Source organism: Lepidochelys kempii, chromosome 3 (genome assembly GCF_965140285.1).
Source record: "Lepidochelys kempii isolate rLepKem1 chromosome 3, rLepKem1.hap1, whole genome shotgun sequence".
Classification (NCBI taxonomy): Eukaryota; Metazoa; Chordata; order Testudines; family Cheloniidae; genus Lepidochelys; species Lepidochelys kempii.
The window spans coordinates 130,698,464-130,716,787 of record NC_136382.1 but is presented as its reverse complement, the minus strand read 5'-3'; the positions used below and the strand labels follow the sequence as shown (position 1 = coordinate 130,716,787).

Sequence of the window (18,324 nt, the reverse complement as noted above, 5' to 3'; positions counted from 1 at the left end):
GTGACTTTACACATACGAACAGGCCCATTGGAGTCAGTGGGACTACACACATGTCTAAGGGCTGGTCTACAGTAGAAAGTTGGATTGACCTAGCTACATTGCTCAGGGGTCTGAAAAATTCACATCTGAGACACACAGTTCCCCTTTTCTACACCTATCCCTGATGTAGAAAGCTGTAGGTCAGTGGGAGGATTCTTCCATCAACCTACCTACTGCCTCTCGGAGAGATGGATTTACGAGAGATGGAAAAACCCCCCTTCCATTGCTGTAGTTAGTGTCTATGCTACAGCAGCGCACCTGTGCCAATGTAGCATTTCTAATGTAGACATACCCTAAGTGTTCGCAGGGCTGAGCCTTTAGTTATAATGATTTCAAACTTTGCCACCAAAACACACGTAATATATTTCACTTAAGTTTTAAACATAATGTAGCAGAAATCTATGTTTGTAGATTCATTCATATAATATTAAAATTATTGTGTCTTAATATTTCACTAAAAGATTACATCTTTGCATTAAAATTAATACGAGATACTCAAATGTTGCACAAATTTTACCAAGATACTAAATAAAGTGAATTTGATATTTATAGCTCATCATATATTGATTAGTGCTTCCAAAACACAGCAGACCCAACTCTATTCTCAACTGCACCAGTTTGACTCAACTGATTTCAGTCACAGTGCCCTGGTACAACTGAGGGTAGAATTTGGTCTGATTTTTTCGAAATGGCACCAAAGTACTTCCATATGTTTTTAAAATTATTTTGGTAATCTACAGTAACTTCACTAGTTTGAAACCAAGATTTCTAGTCCTTGTGCTTGTACATTCATTTGTTGTTGTGGGATTGTTCTTGAAGCCTGAGCTGCTGGAAATGATTTAACAACAAAACATTATTAAAATCAGAAAGAAAAAAGAATCTCGTTTTCCAAATCCAGATAAAAAAATGAAGCACTGAGACATTTCACCAAAGAATTACATGCACCGTACAGAGTAGAAAAAAAGTTAGAAAAAAATTGGGGTTTTCCAATTGACATATATGCATATCTTTTTAATGCACACAGCAATCTTCTGATTTTCCTGAATTACACTGCTGCACTAACAACAGGGCACTTAGAAGCTTAAAATAGAATACCCCCCTATCAAACACTTCTAGTAACTTTCAGCTTCCTAAAACAATTACCTGTTGGGCTGAAATCTCAGACTCACTTCCAGCCCTGAGGTAAATGTTCTGAAAGTTTGAAGAAAACCTGTTCAGCTGCTTATTTTTACCAGGGATTCCTTGACCCACCGTTAGTAGAAAGACTAGACAAAGGTCTTGCAACACAGTGTAAATAAGGCCTGTTTTGAGTTTAGCTACATTTGTGCAAGGAACAAATTCCACAGGCAAGGGACTTCTGAGGATATCCTGCCTTCAGTGCCACTGAGCTTCCCCCCTTAGTACTAAGCATTAACGCAAAATAATGCATATGAAGTTATAGCAAGAGGAACTCTTTAAACACGAATGGGACTTGTGTACTTATGGATAGCCTGAACCAATACTTCTGATGGAAGAATATCCCACTAACTTCAACAGGAGGTTTGACTATGTAATAATACTTAGTAATTGCATAGCATGTTTCATCTTCAAAGCACTTAACAATAAGCTTCTTAATAATCTAATATTGTACATAATTATGTTACCCCAAAATACTGTAATGAAACCTGATTTACCCTCCCTTTCACTATGAGGGTGATCATGAACACCTCAGGATATATTATTTGGCTAACAAATAACTAATCTCCTCAGGCGGCTGGGTGAGGGCTGATTTGCCAATACTGCCTTGTTCCCATTTTGCAGATGGGGAAAGAGACAAGGCAGCTTAGTGACTTGTCCAACATCACACCAAGGGAGTCAGTGTCACGGGCCCAATCAGAATTACTGTTGCCGACATACTACAGTGATGGGCTTATGGGGACGACACTGAACTCATCAGTGCCCCCCAATCCTGTCTCCAACCCTCCTAGTCACGCCAACAGGCTCAGGAAGGCCAGAGCACCAGAGAGGGGCTAGATAACAGACGTACAGAAAGAAGCGCAGCTTCTCTTTTCTGCACACAAGAGGTTTTACAAGACGGCGCTCCCCCGACAAGCCTGTGCGAGGAAAGCCCCAGAAAGGCCGCGCTCAGCTCGGGGCTGGGAACCCACCTCTCACTGTCTGGCCTCGGGCAAAGGCACCGCGGCCTCCGCGCGGCACGGCCGGGACCGCTCCCGGGCGGCGGGAAGGGGCCGAGACTGAGCCCGGGCCCGGGCCGCCCCGCGCGAAGCGTGGCCGGTGTAGCCCGCGGGGAGAAGCGGCCGCGGGGTCGGACCGGGGTCGGCGGCCGCTGCCCAGTCCCGTCCCGGAGGAAGCCGGGGCTACGGGGGCAGGTTCGGGACGGGGGAGCCTCGCACCAGGCGGCGGCGGCGGCTGCCGGCCCCGGGAGAGACACGCGCCCCGCCGCTGCCTCGGGACCCCGCGGGCTCTGCCCGGGGCCGGGGGGGGGGGGGTTCGGTACCTGCCGCTCCAGCTCCCCCCAGGCGCTGCACAGACCCAGCGGCGGCGCTGAACCCCACCTGCTGCAGCCCGCCCCCGCGCCCTGCTCCGGCGCGCGCATAACGCGTCACTTCCGCCCGCAGCCGCCCGGGCCCTTTCCCGCCCTGGCCACCCCGAGCGAGGGCGCAGCTGGGAGGAGAAGCCCCGGGAGAGGCCCCGATCCCGCCTCCGCTGCGCCGCGCGGGCGAGTGAGCCCCGGTCGCCCGCCCCCCCCCAGCGCGGGGCCCCCCCTGGGGGATGTTTATTGCCAGAGAACCCAGCGCCCGCAAATAAGACACCCCCCCAAAACCACCCGCTGCGAGCAGCCCCGGGCCGCAGCCCCCCGCCCCCCAGCGGTCACAGCCCCCGCCATGTCTGTATTGGGTTTATTGCATTTCACCGCCAGCTCCCACTGCCCCGCAGAGCCGGCTGTGGGCAGAGTTGCCACCTCTGCGGGACCAACAACGGGGGCAATGCGGGACGATCCTTAGCCCACGAATCCGGACAGCTGGCAGTGTGTCCTGAGCACCCTACAGATCCCCTGGCACAGCTACGATCCTGGGAAAACCTGGACAGGTGGCAATCTTACGAGGGGGAGCCAAAATGATACAAATCTGAACTTTGTAGATTTGGTTCCTGGGTGGGGTAGAAGACAAGTCTCCTTCAGTGTTATTTTGTCTCTATAAATGGCTCCATAAAGGATGGGAAAAACAATAAAAATCACAGTCCTTGATGCCACACTACTCTGTACAGGCCCTCCAGCAGGGCAGCATGCAAGATGGTGTCCTATCGTAGGTGATTAGGGTTGGAAGAGACCTCAGGAGATCATCTAGTCCAATCCCCTGCTCAAAACAGGACCAACACCAACTAAATCATCCCAACCAGGGCTTTGTCAAGCCGGGCCTTAAAAACTCCTAAGATTGGAGATTCCCCCACCTCCCTAGGTAACCCATTCCAGTGCTTCACCACCCTTCTAGTGAAACAGTGTTTCCTTATATCCCCCACTGCAACTTGAGACCATTACTCCTTGTTCTGTCATCTGCCACCACTGTGAACAGCTGAGCTCCATCCTCTTTGGAACCCACCTTCAGGTAGTTGAAGGCTGCTATCAAATCCCCCCTCACTCTTCTCTTCTGCAGACTAAACAAGCCCAATTCCCTCAGCTTCTCCTCGTAAGTCATGTGCCCCAGACCCCTGATAATTTTCATTGCCGTCTGCTGGACTCTCTCCAATTTGTCCACATCCTTTCTGTAGTGGGTGGCCCAAAACTGGGTGCAATACTCCAGATGTGGCCTCACCAGTGCGAAATGGAGGAGAATAATCACTTCTCTTCATCTGTTGACAGTGCTCCTACTAATGCAGCCCAATATGCTGTTAGCTTTCTTGGCAACAAGGGCACACTGCTGCCTCATATCCAGCTTCTCATCCACTGTAATCCCCAGGTCCTTTTCTGCAGAACTGCTGCTTAGCCAGTCGGTCCCCAGCTTGTAGCAGTGCATGGGATTCTTTTGTCCTAAGTTCAGGACTCTGCACCTTGTCCTTGTTGAACCTCATCAGATTTCTTTTGGCCCAATCCTCCAATTTGTCTAGATCACTCTGGACTCTATCCCTGCCCTCCAGCATATCTACCTCTCCCCCAGCTTAGTGTCATCTGCAAATTTGCTGAGGGTGCAATCCATCCCATCATCCAGATCATTAATAAAGATGTTGAACAAAAGCGGCCCCAGGACTGTCTCCTGGGGTACTCCGCTTGATACCGCCTGCCAACTAGACATTGAGCTGTTGATCACTACCCGTTGAGCCCGACAATCTAGCTAGCTTTCTAGCCACCTTATCGTCCATTCATCCAATCCATACTTTTTTAACTCGCTGGCAAGAATACCGTGGGAGACTGTATTGAAAGCTTTGCTAAAGTCAAGATATATCACGTCCACTGCTTTCTGCATATCCACAGAGCCACAGTTATCTCAACATAGAAGGCAATCTGGTTGGTCTGGCGTGACTTGCCCTTGGTGAATCCATGTCGACTGTTCCTGATCACCTTCCTCTCCTCCAAGAGCTTCAAAATGGTTTCCGTGAGGACCTGCTCCATGATTTTTCCAGGGACTGAGATGAGGCTGACTGGCCTGTAGTTCCCAGGATCTTCCTTCTTCCCTTTTTTAAAGATTGGCACTACATTAGCCTTTTTCCAGTCATCCGGGACCTCCCCTGGTCACCACATGTTTCCAGAGATAGTGGCCTGTTGGATCATATTAAAGTAGTTCTGTATTAAAATCACAAATGAGTTTGATTCCCCATGTTAGGGGGCTTATTCCTTCACGCACTTACTTCCCTGGTCCTTCTCGCATGAACAGAGAGCAACAATACCCGAAGTCCAAAGGTGCAAACAATTTAATGTTTATTGGGGTGAACTTCCAGCAAGCATGATTCCAGTTTTCTTCCTTAGTGTCCCCCTTCCCAGCTCTGACACCACAGAGCTTTACACCTGTGTCCCTGTTCCCATTCCTGCCCTTAGCCAAACATGATTCCAATTTCCTTACCCCCATTCACTGTTCCCATTTCCCCCTTTAGCAAAACATGATTACAATTTCCTTACCCCCATTCCCTGTTCCCATCTCCCCCACCCCCTCACTTCCTGATTGACTGCAGACTATATAGTAAAACTTGAGTTCTGCTTAGCTATACCTTAACCAATCATTTTCCTGAAATTTAACTAACCAATCCTAACATATTGTAACATGATTATGTAACCAATTATATCCCACCACCTTAATTAGTTTACACCCAGCAAAATTAATTATACAGCAGACAGGGACAATCACAGAACCAGACAGAGATTATATACACAAACAATAGCAAAGTGGGAACTATAATGACAAAACAATACAGAAGTGAGGATTTCGCATCCCAGCTATTGATAAGCGAGTTCTTGCCAAACAGGATGCTATCAAACTAAGTTTCCTTTTACATTTTCTAGGCACTTCCCTTTCTCTGAAGGTGATGGGCACTATCAGGACAGGATTGTATTCCTAACAGCCCAATAGCACCTTATTTCAATGTGACTAGTTTGGAATGTAAGGATGTGACCGTTGGCTTCCCACTTCATGGCTGCCTCTGCTGCTTAGCCAAAGGCCTTAGCCTAAGAACAGGCCTCAGACTGTCACAGTAAGAGAAGGACCTTACACCAGCAGACAGTGATTTTGATTCTCTCTTTTATACCTCTATAACTAGCCAAGTAATAAGAATACACCTAAATTCTTCGAGTACAGGCCTTTACCGACAGGCCTGAATATCTATATCCTAACACCCCACAGTTTAAATTCCAGGGTATTACTAATTAAGAGGTCTCTTGGTTTTTGGTACTGTTTCTCTCCCTCTGTGTGAAACTTGTAAGCTGCTAATTGTGTTAATACATTCTAAGACAGAGTCTGTTCTCAAAGCAATTCTTTGTAACAACAACTACTCACACAGAGAGAGACTCAAAGCAAAATGAAAAGGAGTACTTGTGGAACCTTAGAGACTAACCAATTTATTTGAGCATAAGCTTTCGTGAGCTACAGTTCACTTCATCGGATGCATACTATGGAAAGTATAGAAGATCTTTTTTATACACACAAAGCATGAAAAAATGGGTGTTTACCACTACAAAAGGTTTTCTCTCCCCCCACCCCACTCTCCTGCTGGTAATAGCTTATCTAAAGTGATCACTCTCCTTACAATGTGTATGATAATCAAAGTGGGCCATTTCCAGCACAAATCCAGGGTTTAACAAGAACGTCTGGGGGGAGGAGTGGGGAACCTCAAAGCAATACTCTGTAACAATAGAAACAGCACCCAGAGACTCCCCGCCCTTTTGTTGTATTCATCTTGCTTTGTTAACAACTGTGATTAAAATAGAGATAGAGGATGTATGTGGATGGATGCTTGGTGTGGATAATAACTGAATGATCAGGGAGGTGCCAACCTAAGAATTCAGTGTCCATTGGCTGAAGAAGGTGTCAAGTGGAAATAACCAGAGGATCCCCGGAGGGCAGACTGGAATCCACCCAACAGCCTCAAGAATGGGAGAACCAAAGAACAAGATAACATCTGGCAGCACGGAGCCATCAGGAATGTGCCATCTGCTGATTGATTCAGCAACAGCATGATGAAGCAATTCCCAGACTGGCATAGGAAGAAATTCCTATAAAAATGGACTCTAGAAAGTGAGAACTTTGGGGTCTGATTCTGCAAACCAACTTCCAGGAACATCAGATATGCATCTGACGAGGCGCTGCTCCCTCCTCATGTCCAGGCCATCTGGCCAGTGGCTTGGCATGAGCAACTCTAAGGCTGGTAACTATGATAACAACCTTGCAGAACCTGTGTGTGTGTGTATGAATGAACGTGTGAATAAATATGAAACTGAATGGAATGTTATAGCTATAACTAACTGCTTACTATGATTCTTTCTCTATTCACAATAAATGTGGCATTTTGCCTTTTCCCCTTTAATAAGATCCTGCTGGTTTTTATTTTGTTGGTATAACAGGCCTATGGCTCTGCAATCACATCAACCAATTCCCTCAGCACCCTGAGATGCATTAGATATGGACCCATGGACTTGTGCATATCCAGCTTCTCTAAATAGTACTTAACCTGTTCTTTCATCACTGAGGGCTGCTCACCTCCTCCCCATACTGTGTTGCCCAGGACAGCAGTGTGGGAGCTGACCTTGTCTGTGAAGATCGAGACAAAAAAAGCATTGAGTACTTCAGCTTCTTCCACATCATGTCACTAGGTTGTCTCCCCCAATCATTAAGGGTCTCACACTTTCCCTGACCTTTTTCTTGCTGCTAACATACCTGTAGAAACCCTTCTTGTTACCCTTCACATCCCTTGCTAACTGCAACTCCAGTTGTGTTTTGGCCTTCCTGATTACACCCCTGCACGCTCGAGCAATATTTTTATACTCTTCCCTAGTCATCTGTCCGAGTTTCCACTTCTTGTAAGCTTCCATTTTGTGTTTAAGCTTACCGAAGATTTCACTTTTATGCTCCTTTTCAAAATTACCTGCGCTCCAGGCAGACTCCAGTTACTGCATGTGCTGAGCAATTTTCAGGAGCAGTGCCTTACTGTGGAAACCAGGGCCGGCTCCAGGCACCAGCGAAGGAAGCAGGTGCGTGTGGCAGCTAATAGAAAGGGGTGGCACTCCGTCCGTCATCGGGGCGGCACATCCGGGTCTTCGGCGGCGGGCCCTGCAGTCCCTCTCTTCCTCTTCGGCGGCAGCTCAGCCAGGCTTGGTTTTTTTGTTTTTTGTTTCCTTCGGCGCTTGGGGCGGCAAAAAAGCTGGAGCCGGCCCTGGTGGAAACTCAACACTCGAGATTATTTTTGTTTTCAATTTAAGGATCATGTAGATACAGGTTTCACCCTGAGTGTAAACTGATCCAACTGATGCTGCTTTGGGTGGTTGCTTTTCCTCTAATCCACAGACTGGCCATGATTCAGTGTCACTGTCTTAAAAACCTTGGTTAGATATCCTTTATCGCACCTAGCTAAAGCCATGCTTCCTGATGGCTTTTATCCAGTTGGCCTTTCATCTCCACCTAGACAGGCCTTTACCCTCTGAAATATATATATAATCCCATGTTTATCCCCCTTTAGCTTCATTAACTTTCTGCCTCCCCACCACACACTCCCTAGTCTTTTTTCAAGCAAATACAAATTTCAGGAGGAAGGGAGAAAATAATGATGGATTTATAGAGTAATTTTTATGTTATTAAAGCTAGAAACTAATGTTCAGTAGTCTTATTCACACATGCCAATTCATAAATCTCCAGACAAAAGCTAAGTAAAGATAAAATTAAGATTGAAAGTACATAAATGAAGTAAAAATTAAGAGTAAAAAACATTATCAGGATGTTGTAATTATCCAAAGAGCAAGCACTACAAACTCAGGAAATTCAGAGTTCAGTTTAAATTTAAAAGAAATCTATATATATATTATGACAGGTTTCACAGAGCAGCCGTGTTAGTCTGTATCCGCAAAAAGAAAAGGAGTACTTGTGACACCTTAGAGACTAACAAATTATGGTAGTGGAATGCAGAGTTAGGGCACTTAGTCCTCAACTCTGATGTCATACAATAGCTGCACAACTATGATTAGGGTGTTCTGGTGTTTGTGGTCCAAGATTAGATTAAATTTATTTTTAACAACATTAGTTTTGTCCATATTTTCCACCCCATGGTGTCCCTACAGGAGATGGTTTGTTTGGAACAAGTCTACTCAAAATAGACTTGTGATAGTCTGTGCACTACCGGGAGCAATTTGGTCTTGAAATGTGTTCTGTTACCATTTTGCTGGGGTGCACCACAGTGGTCACCATGCCAAATTTATCCAGCAAGGCCTGATAGTCAACTAAACTTCCTTGCAAAAAATGTTGAAGTTGTTTTACCTAACTACACAGCTAACAATGTTGTCTTTTCTAATTGAGGTGTCAGCCAACAGTCAGTGCAGTTTGGTTTTGTTATCACAGTAATGCAGAAAGCAACTGTTAAAGATTACCTTTTGTTAATCATCTTGGCGCAGCCCAAATCAAACCAAGGCTGCTATCAAAATTTTTATTTATTCCATATCACTAACACCACTGTAACCTATTGCAGAGTGTCCTGGCAATACCATAAAGAGAGAAAATCAGATTAGACACATAAAGCTTGCACATGCTTAATTTAATAACTTTATGCCTGGTGAGTACTCCTATTGAAGTCAACGAGACTACATACAGCCTACACTTAAGCACATTTGTAAATTTTTGCAAGACTGGGGCCTTGGAGAATGCATCCAGACATGGTGGCAATTGGCAAATTAGAAATATACGTAAAATAAATTTGTCTGCTGTTGTTGAATCCTTTAAAAGAGTGGCAAACACTATCATAGCACCCAATAAGAAAAGGATAATTTGATTCTAGTGACTTTAGTGGCTGTGTGCTCTGTGCAGGGGGAGAGAGTGACTGATGAGATGCTTATTTACTTCATTGGGGTGTGGTAGGGTTTTGAGAAGAGATTGTATCAAATATACAGACAGGCAGCAATATCACCTACATGCAGTTGTCCTGCTTAAAAGCACGGGATGAGCAGTGTGAAGCCACATCATAACCCTGAAAGCTTTTACTTTCCCAAATACAAGGGTGGGTTTGTTTGGGGGTGTGTTTTTGGGTGGGGGCGGGGAGGAGCAGGGGGTTCTCCTCAGCTGTCCCAGAGCTGACCAACATTCACTCTCAGCAGCCATGGACCCTTTAACTTCAGCATGCCACCTGACTGAGGGGCTGTTGCCCAGACAAACTCTCCCCCAACCAACCCAGCCCAGTGAAAGGGCGAGAGCCTTAGAGAGCAGCGCTGGGGCTGGCTGACCTGAATGTCCCTGCAGCCGCTCTTCAAGTTGTGCCAGTTCATCTTCTTTCGGCCTCTGGTGAGTGTGAGGAGACCCCTGGGTCGGTGCAGGCAGCGCGCCCTCTGTGGACGCCCCCGCCTCGCCCCGACTGGGGAGCATTCATTGCTGAGGCCGAACCTTGCAGGCAGGCGCGCGGCGTTCACTCCTCCCGCCTGCAGGCGGCGCTGCCGGCGCTGGGAGAACCCGGAGCAGAGGAGATCAGGCCAGCGTGAGCCTAGAGCGGACGCCGCTGGTAAGGGAAGGAGTTCCGCTTCCGGCGCCGCCATTTTGCCGTGAGACAGCAGCCGCGCACCGGCTCCCAACCCGCGACAGGATGTTGTCGACAGCCGGCTACGCGGAGCCCAGGCCCGGGATGGGGCATCAGCTCGGCGCCCCCGTGCAGCACCGGTTCTCCCCCTACACCTTCAACGGAGGGTAAAGAGCCGGGCCCTCGCCGCTGGGACCCGCAGCCCCGCGATCTCGTCGCCCCCCCCGGGCGCTCGTGGCGCTGCGGGGCCCGGCGCTTTCACTTTCTGTTCTCGGTAGATCCCCGAGCCCGGCCGGCGCCCCCCGCTATGTCCCCCCCCCCACCCCCCAAGCCGGCGAGCGCGGCGCCGGGCTCGGGGACCAGGGCGCGGAGGCCACGCCCGGGTCACAGCCACGGCTCCCGCTGCCCGCCCGTAGCCTGGCCGCGAACCACCCCGAAGGGGAATTCACAGAAACCCTGGTGCCTTCGGAGCCCCGCAGCAGCTTCCCCGCTCCGAGCTGCTCAGTGTGGGGTTTTGCCTCACCTCTTGCTCCTCTACACTGGAGGGACCCCCATTTGCCTGCAGAGAAGGGAGGTGAACAACGTGATGAAAAGACCCTCATGTAAAGAGGACCCGTGGCTGTAATGTCTCAGTGGCAGCGAGTAGTTTACTGTTTTCACTAGTAGTTGAGCACCTGCCCCGATCTCTAGGTGCCGCACACAATGCTAGGGCGTATGAATGCCGTCTGTGCAGCTGAATGTTGTTTGAAAGACTGGAGGAAAGGAGGTTTGGAAACTGCTTTTCTATATTGAAGCTGGGCCTTGCAGCAGCTTTCAAGGCAGAGGGACGTTGAAAGGCAGGTTTTAGTCTGATGAAGAATCCCTGTGTTGCGTCCAGCTTTTAGGAGCACCATTACGCTTAGAAGGGAGCATCCAACAAAAGGGTCTAATTTAAATCTAAAGCAAGGTGTAGTGATCTCCTGGCTTGTGTTTGTGATCTCATCCCCTTCTCTGAAACTGTAATGGCAAATTATCCTGGCAGATTTTTATCACTTTCTTTCTAGAACGTATGCATCTTAGACTCTGTTATCCTCAATATTCGTAAGGTAAACCACCTTTAATTGTTCAGAAAGCCCAATGGCAACATCGTCCTATAAAAGTTGTAACTGCTGTGTTGAAAGCTACCTGGGGATAACTGTTACCAGTGGATTAGACATTTTATTAATACACTTTTCTGAGGTGACTGTGGGATCTGGGCACACAGATACACTAGTTTGTTGGTTCACAGAATTTTTCATAATGTTGGACCACTTCTAAAAAGAGATCGTTGGGTGTCCCACCACCTATCCCAGTCTTCTGATTCTGTAACTTACTTGTGGCAACTATTGCAGTTGGTTATTTGAAAAAACTAGGATAGTATTAAGATAAGATGAAAATGAAACTCTCAAATGTGAAGGTATTGGTGCTTAGTTGTATCTTCCCATCATATGTGTCTGAGCAGTTTTCACTTCCTTTGTGTAAGACTTTACCTTTATGAGGACTGATTCTCCACTCATCCTCAGCCCCTTTGCACAGGTCACAAAGTTTTTACCATCCTACCTGTGTATTGCTCTTCTTCATGTTGTCTATATACTTTGGGTGGCAGTGGGTGTTATCTGTGTAAATTCAGTCACAATCAAATTTATAGACATGAAGCAGCCACTTATGGTGAATGTATGAATTTTTTTTTTAAAACCCTTCTGGAAATCTTGAGTACTGGACAGTATGACATCTAGCAGGAAGCATAACTGCTTAAAAACTAAAAAGCTCCATCATTGTGACAGAGCTTCTCAGATCAGTTTGAGAACCATGCAGTAGTTATATTTCCCTATCACCTAAGTGAGTGTTTGTTAGAAATCATGATTATACATTAGTCTTTGTTTTCTTTAAGGACGGTGCTGGCAATTGCTGGAGAAGACTTTTCTATTGTTGCCTCAGACACGCGACTGAGTGAAGGTTATGCAATTCACAGCCGGAACAGTCCAAAATGCTATAAACTGTAAGTTTTAATCTTGTAGTATGGCATCTTGGGGAGATTGAATGACCAGCATTTTAATTTGCTGTCCCAGAAAAAATATTCCAGTAAGACAGGAAACAAATTTGTAAGGGTTTAATTTGGGCTCTCTTGTGATGCTATAAATGAGATCAAGTTTCTTAGTTTGTGTGTTAGAGTTGCTGTTGTGAATAGCTTTGCCTGTTCCTGACACCCAGTAGGTACATCAGTAGTCCATTATTACAGTAGATCATGTGGCACTTCCAGTAGCTCCCTAGCAGAGATCAGCAGTGAACCTGTCAGCAATTCCTTTTTCAATCTTCTTTCATGTTTCTCCTATACTTCCTTCAGTGCACGTGGATAGTGTCCCTTTTAAAAAGTTTATCATTACATGCTTTTAAATGTGGCAAATGCCTCACTCACACTCCCAACTGCCACCAGCTACAGATGCAAACCCTCTGTTGTCTTTGACTGTTCACGTGAGTTCAAGTTTCTCCCAGCTAACTCCTTAACATATCAGCAACTTCTTGGTAATGCCCAGTGGTGAGTTATCTTGGTACCATTTCAGTCTGCTGAAATGTGGTGGCTGCCTATCATTGATGTAGCCTTATAGTAAGAGAAAAAACTGTCACTTTAGGCTGTTAAAGTTAATAACAAATTTAACAGCTTTATATAAAATATATTGTCAATTTTTAGATGGCACAGTTTGTAAATAGTTAAGCTTGAAATGACTATCGACCCTCATTAATTTTTAAATAAAAGTTTAATATTTTGATGATTTGCATTTCTATAGCTCCTTCACTCTGATCACACTTTATAAAATGTTAATTAAATAGCCCTTTAAGGTATGTAAATAGCCTCTCAATAGCCCTATAAGGTATGTAAATGCTGTTGTTCCAATCTTCGATTGGCAGTTTGAGGCACAGAGGTTAAATCACATACCTGTGGTATTACAAAATTTAGCTGACAGGACTGGGAATAGAATCTGTTTCTCCTTTCTCACAGTCTTGCACTTAACCACTAGATAAGTGGTTCCCAAACTGGTATACAGAGCCATATTGATTTGCAAATTCCTTCCTAATAGTCTATAGAGAATTAGCTGATCATTGTTACCAGCTGATGCATTGCATTAAAAAATGCTAAGAATATGTTCAGTACTTTCCTAGTGTTGCTCATCAATGTAAGAAACTGGTGGAGTTGATGGTTCATGTTTTTAGTGCTTACTGAAATATCAAATTTTGCATTTTACAGAACAGATCAAACAGTCATTGGATGCAGTGGTTTTCATGGAGACTGCCTTACACTGACTAAAATTATCGAAGCAAGACTAAAGGTAGCTAGATGTTTGATATTTTTATGTATAAATGAAAGTAATAAAAACCTTATTAAAATATTAGAGAAGTGAGCAATAATTAGATCAGGTGAAGAAGCTGAAATAAAAATGTAACAAAGTAAAGTTGGCTGTTTTGTTTCAAACATTCCCCTGAAATATTTATACCCCAAACATTGTAGCACTGCTAGTGAAAGAACTAGAAAGTGAAAGTGTACTTACATGGATTTACTGAGTAAAATGCAAAGGCAATTAGAACACAAATTGTGAAGAGTAATATCAGTGGTTTTATGAAAGCTTCTGTATGAAACCTAAATTTTGCGCTTAAACTACTTTAAGAAACCCAATGTGTACACCAACATTTAATCATGATAATTTTTTAGATTACTAATTGAATTTTCATATCATTAAATGTATTTGAATTATACTCCTGCTATGCACTCTTCTTCTTGGTGAGATGTAGTTTGAAATTTACTTGTTATAAAAATAGTGGTTATGTCCACTTACTATTCTAATATTACTGTTTACCCCACCTTTGTGTGTGCTGCACCACAGATGTACAAGCATTCCAATAACAAGATCATGACTACTGGGGCTATTGCAGCAATGCTGTCGACAATCCTGTATTCTCGACGCTTCTTTCCTTACTACGTTTACAACATCATTGGTGGGCTTGATGAAGAAGGTAAAGACTTAGACTTTCTTGTGGAGAGCAAAGGAAGCGGTGGCTGATTTCTACAGGTGAAGGGCAATCATTTCAGCAGAAGCAGACTGGTGGTGCAGTTTGAAGAAGCTTGTATGCTTGCTTCTCTTACGTGAAATGTTGCTCTTCACTTACATTTGTTTGAGGCTCTCAAAGCACTTTATAATAGCTTTGGTGGTAAGTATTACAATCCCTTTAAGTAGGTAAACTAATGCATAGTTTATATGACCAATCTTATAGTTTTCACCAACATCTCGATATATTACTACTGTCAGTCTCTAAAGAGTCTGTATGAACTCCAAAATCTAAAGATGGCTAAATCCTATTCTTTCAAATGACTTACAGCTGAAATAACATCTTTGCTAAAAACACTACCTTTCTATCTTTTCATGTTTTAATTTTTTAAAGGTGGATTGGAATACACTGCTTGTCTTTCAAGCTGTTTGGAAAAGAAACCATACAGAACACTGGAATGCCAGTGGCATGGGTTGCCAGTGTTCTGTTCACAGGACTTTGCCTGTATTGGGGGTCAAGCATATACATCTAGTTTAAAGATGAAATGTTTTACTAACTCCCATCTTAATGCTAACTTTACCTTCAGATCCTTTATTTTTATTGGTAGGCAGGGCTGTTCCAGCAGCATATTCCTTTTCTGAATGGCCTGTGAAATTAACAAATATACTGTTTTCAAATCAAAACTTTTGGAGATATGGATTATATAAAAGCTGTAGGTCAATAAAACTTGGAAAGTAACTATCACTTTTAGCACCTCAGAAGCATGTTCTTATCTCTGGCTTTTAAGCTTTTCCAATTATTTAGTTGAGCTCCAGCTAGAATACCATTAGGATCCTCTATTCTATGGCTTTGACCAAGAATCAGAGCTGGTCTTTATCCTCAAACCTCCAGTCACCTTTTCTTTAGAGGTCAAGTTATTAATCTTGTCTCAGGATGGCTTGGAAACTAGTATATGTAGTGTTTTTGAAGTAGGTCTTGTATATCATTAAGAAAATAGTTTTCTGGCATGTAGATTTAATATACATTTTTCTTTTCAAGGGAAGGGAGCAGTGTACAGCTTTGACCCAGTAGGTTCATACCAGAGAGATGCCTTCAAAGCTGGTGGTTCAGCAAGTGCCATGCTACAGCCCCTACTTGACAACCAGGTAAAGTAGTCTTGATTTTTGTGTCAAAAATATTTTACATCTTGGTAACCTTATGTGTCTCATTCTTTCCGAACAATTTTACCATGGCTCATGTGTAATAGGGCTGTAACATAGTTAGGCTGTGGAATGGTGGTTCTTTCCCTGCACCATTCTGTTAAGGGCAAACGTGAGTGAAAGTCTTGGACAATCTTTAGAAACTTGAATGTTCACACTTGTGCAAATTCTTAATGTTCTTAGAGTACTGCAAAGCAATGTGTAAACGGATTGTGCTCTATGGGATGATCTGGCATAATGCTGAGTGTGGTAGCTCTCAAGCAATGCTAGAATGGGAAGCCTCTGTATGAACTGGTTCAGTTTGAATGTTCATTGTGGTTTTTAATAAAACTACTCTATATATATTGAAGAGGAGAAAAACCATACTTGCCTTATCCGGAGCCCAATTTCCTGCTCTCTCTACTCAGTAGGTATAATAGAATTACTAGCACACCTCCCTTTATGCACCAGCTTTTGAGCAGTCTTACATCAGTTTAAATTGTTGAACCAAATCCCTTTGCAAGTGTTTGGTGTTCAGAAGAGATTGATCTATGTTTTAGAATTTCTGTTCACACTTAAGCCTAGCAATTCTGATGTCTGACTAAACTAATTTTAGTTTCTTTTTACTTGAATTTTTAAAAACCTGTGAAACAAAACGTAATCGTGTCACTTTCTTTCCTAGGTTGGCTTCAAGAATATGCAAAATGTGGAGCACGTACCTTTGTCCCTGGAAAAGGCTATGCAACTAGTTAAAGATGTCTTTATTTCTGCAGCTGAGAGAGATGTATACACTGGAGATGCACTTAAGATCTCCATTGTCACAAAAGATGGTATTAAGGAGGAGACACTTCAATTACGGAAAGACTAATTCAGAATACTTGTCACTTAAATCTGCATTATGTAATCTAATTTGTAACCAGTCTGATTTACTTGTTATGTGGTGATATTTGTCTTATTAAAAGAATTTAACAAAAGTTATCAAAATGTTGAACGTTTGCTATCTTCAGACATTACTGATGGAGTTTGAAAAGTGATGGTCTTTCCTGATTAAATTGGGGCAACCCATTTATTCACTGGTTGGGATATGGGTTTGTTTTGATAAATGGGAAAACCAGAAAGAATGCTGCATAGTAGATCAACCAGAGTGTGACTGACAGCACATAATAGATTGAATTACCCTTCAGTTTACAGCTGCCAGTTTTACTCTTTGTGAGCTAACTTTGCAGTTGTGTGTAAGAGTAGTAAGCGTACTACTCAGGATGAAGGAAAAAAAAATCAATCCACTTTCTTCCTCCTCTGTTCTATCATGACATTCTTTGTTGGATTGGTTTCAGTGTTCCCCTTCTTTGTAGCCCATATAACTTGCTCTTTCTCCAAAATCTGTGCTACTCTTCTAATTTATCTCTCCTGCTCATCCTCAACCATATAGGGCTTAGAAACCTTACCTGATAGCTAGAGGAGTAAACCTGTTAACCAGAAGCCAGTTTTGAGTGAGAAGCCAGTTCCCCTTGGAAACAGAAGGGTGCAGGGATTCCTAACAGTGTTTTCCTTGAACCCTGCTCAGGGGCTCATCTTTCACATCTGTTGCCAACTAGTTAGTATTCAAATGTGAAGCCCACCAGTGACCACCACAATATCATGTGGCTGCTGTGTTGGGAATGTCTCTACAACCATACATATGTCCTAAACTCTATCTCATAAGTAGCTCCATTTGCCACCTACTGCTGCTCAGAGCTTTCCCAAGGAGCAACTGAGTTACCTGCTGAATAGCATCAGGGGAGCTGTTTAGTGTTCACTCTGCAGCAGCTTGGGAAACTCTGAGCATCAGTAGAGGCACTTCAACTGTCTGCAGAATTTGGAAGATGGCACTGTATTGTTTTACAATAAGTCCATGTTTGGAAGGTTCTCTTCACAGCTGCTAGGGCCTGGAAATGGAAACAAAAACTAGATTCTAAAGATGTTGATGGCACTAGCCTGGGAAAGAATCCTACTTTTCAGGAGTGAGTGGATTTTTCAAGGTTTGTGTCTCTAGTCACAAAATCAGATATTTTAGTAGTGCTTTAAAGTAAATTGTTAATTTACTACGTGATTGGTATAATTTAGAATATTTCTATATAAACTAGAAAGCATAAATAAAGAATTACCATCTTCTCACTTAAAAAAAAGAAAAGGAGTACTTGTGGCACCTTAGAGACTAACAAATTTATTTGAACATAAGCTTTCGTGAGCTACAGCTCACGTCATCGGATGCATACAGTGGAAAATACAGTGGGGAGATTTATATACACAGAGAACATGAAACAATGGGTGTTACCATACACACTGTAACCAGAGTGATCAGGTAAGGTGAGCTATTACCAGCCGGGAGGGGGACAGGGGGGACGACCTTTTGTAGTGATAATCTAGGTGGGCCATTTCCAGCATCTGACAACGTCGGGGTGGGGGGGAAGAGGGGGGAGATAAACATGGAGAAATAGTTTTACTTTGTGTAATGACACATCCACTCCCAGTCTTTATTCAAGCCTAAGTTAATTGTATCCAGTTTGCAAATTAATTCCAATTCAGCAGTCTCTCCTTGGAGTCTGTTTTTGAAGTTTTTTTGTTGAATTGCTTCTTTTAGGTCTGTGAATCGAGTGACCAAAGAGATTGAAGTGTTCTCCTTGTTAGGGTTAAGAACATTTTATAGCTAGATCAGCATCCATATATGTTTAAAATGATTATTCATTTCCAAACTCACCTATGGTAACCCAACCCAATGCTAATTTTAGTTAATAGGAATTTGTCAGTTGAGTTCTATGGATGTTGGTCTGGGGTCCATAATAAATATTTATTATTGCATGCTATAATTAAAAAAACA

General features: G+C 43.8%; 2 protein-coding genes across 6 annotated transcripts in view; one reads left to right on the top strand and one right to left on the bottom strand.

Moving 5' to 3' along the window:
• The window catches only part of TBP (TATA-box binding protein), a 30,048-nt gene extending 19,932 nt beyond the window's left edge, over nt 1-10,116 (bottom strand). For 2 of the 5 annotated variants that reach the window (XM_073338007.2, XM_073338003.2), the window contains exon 1: nt 2,537-2,636. The gene's annotated coding sequence lies outside the window, so the exon portion shown is untranslated. The other 3 variants (XM_073338005.2, XM_073338006.2, XM_073338004.2) reach the window with 3 other exon arrangements.
• Nucleotides 10,117-10,220: 104 nt separating this feature from the next.
• On the top strand, nt 10,221-16,441 carry PSMB1 (proteasome 20S subunit beta 1). Its single transcript, XM_073338008.2, has 6 exons — nt 10,221-10,397; nt 12,140-12,247; nt 13,493-13,574; nt 14,127-14,256; nt 15,328-15,434; nt 16,150-16,441. The coding sequence occupies exons 1-6, from the start codon at nt 10,297-10,299 to the stop codon at nt 16,333-16,335; spliced, it is 714 nt and encodes a 237-aa protein (XP_073194109.1). The 5' UTR covers nt 10,221-10,296; the 3' UTR covers nt 16,336-16,441.
• Nucleotides 16,442-18,324: the final 1,883 nt, after the last annotated feature.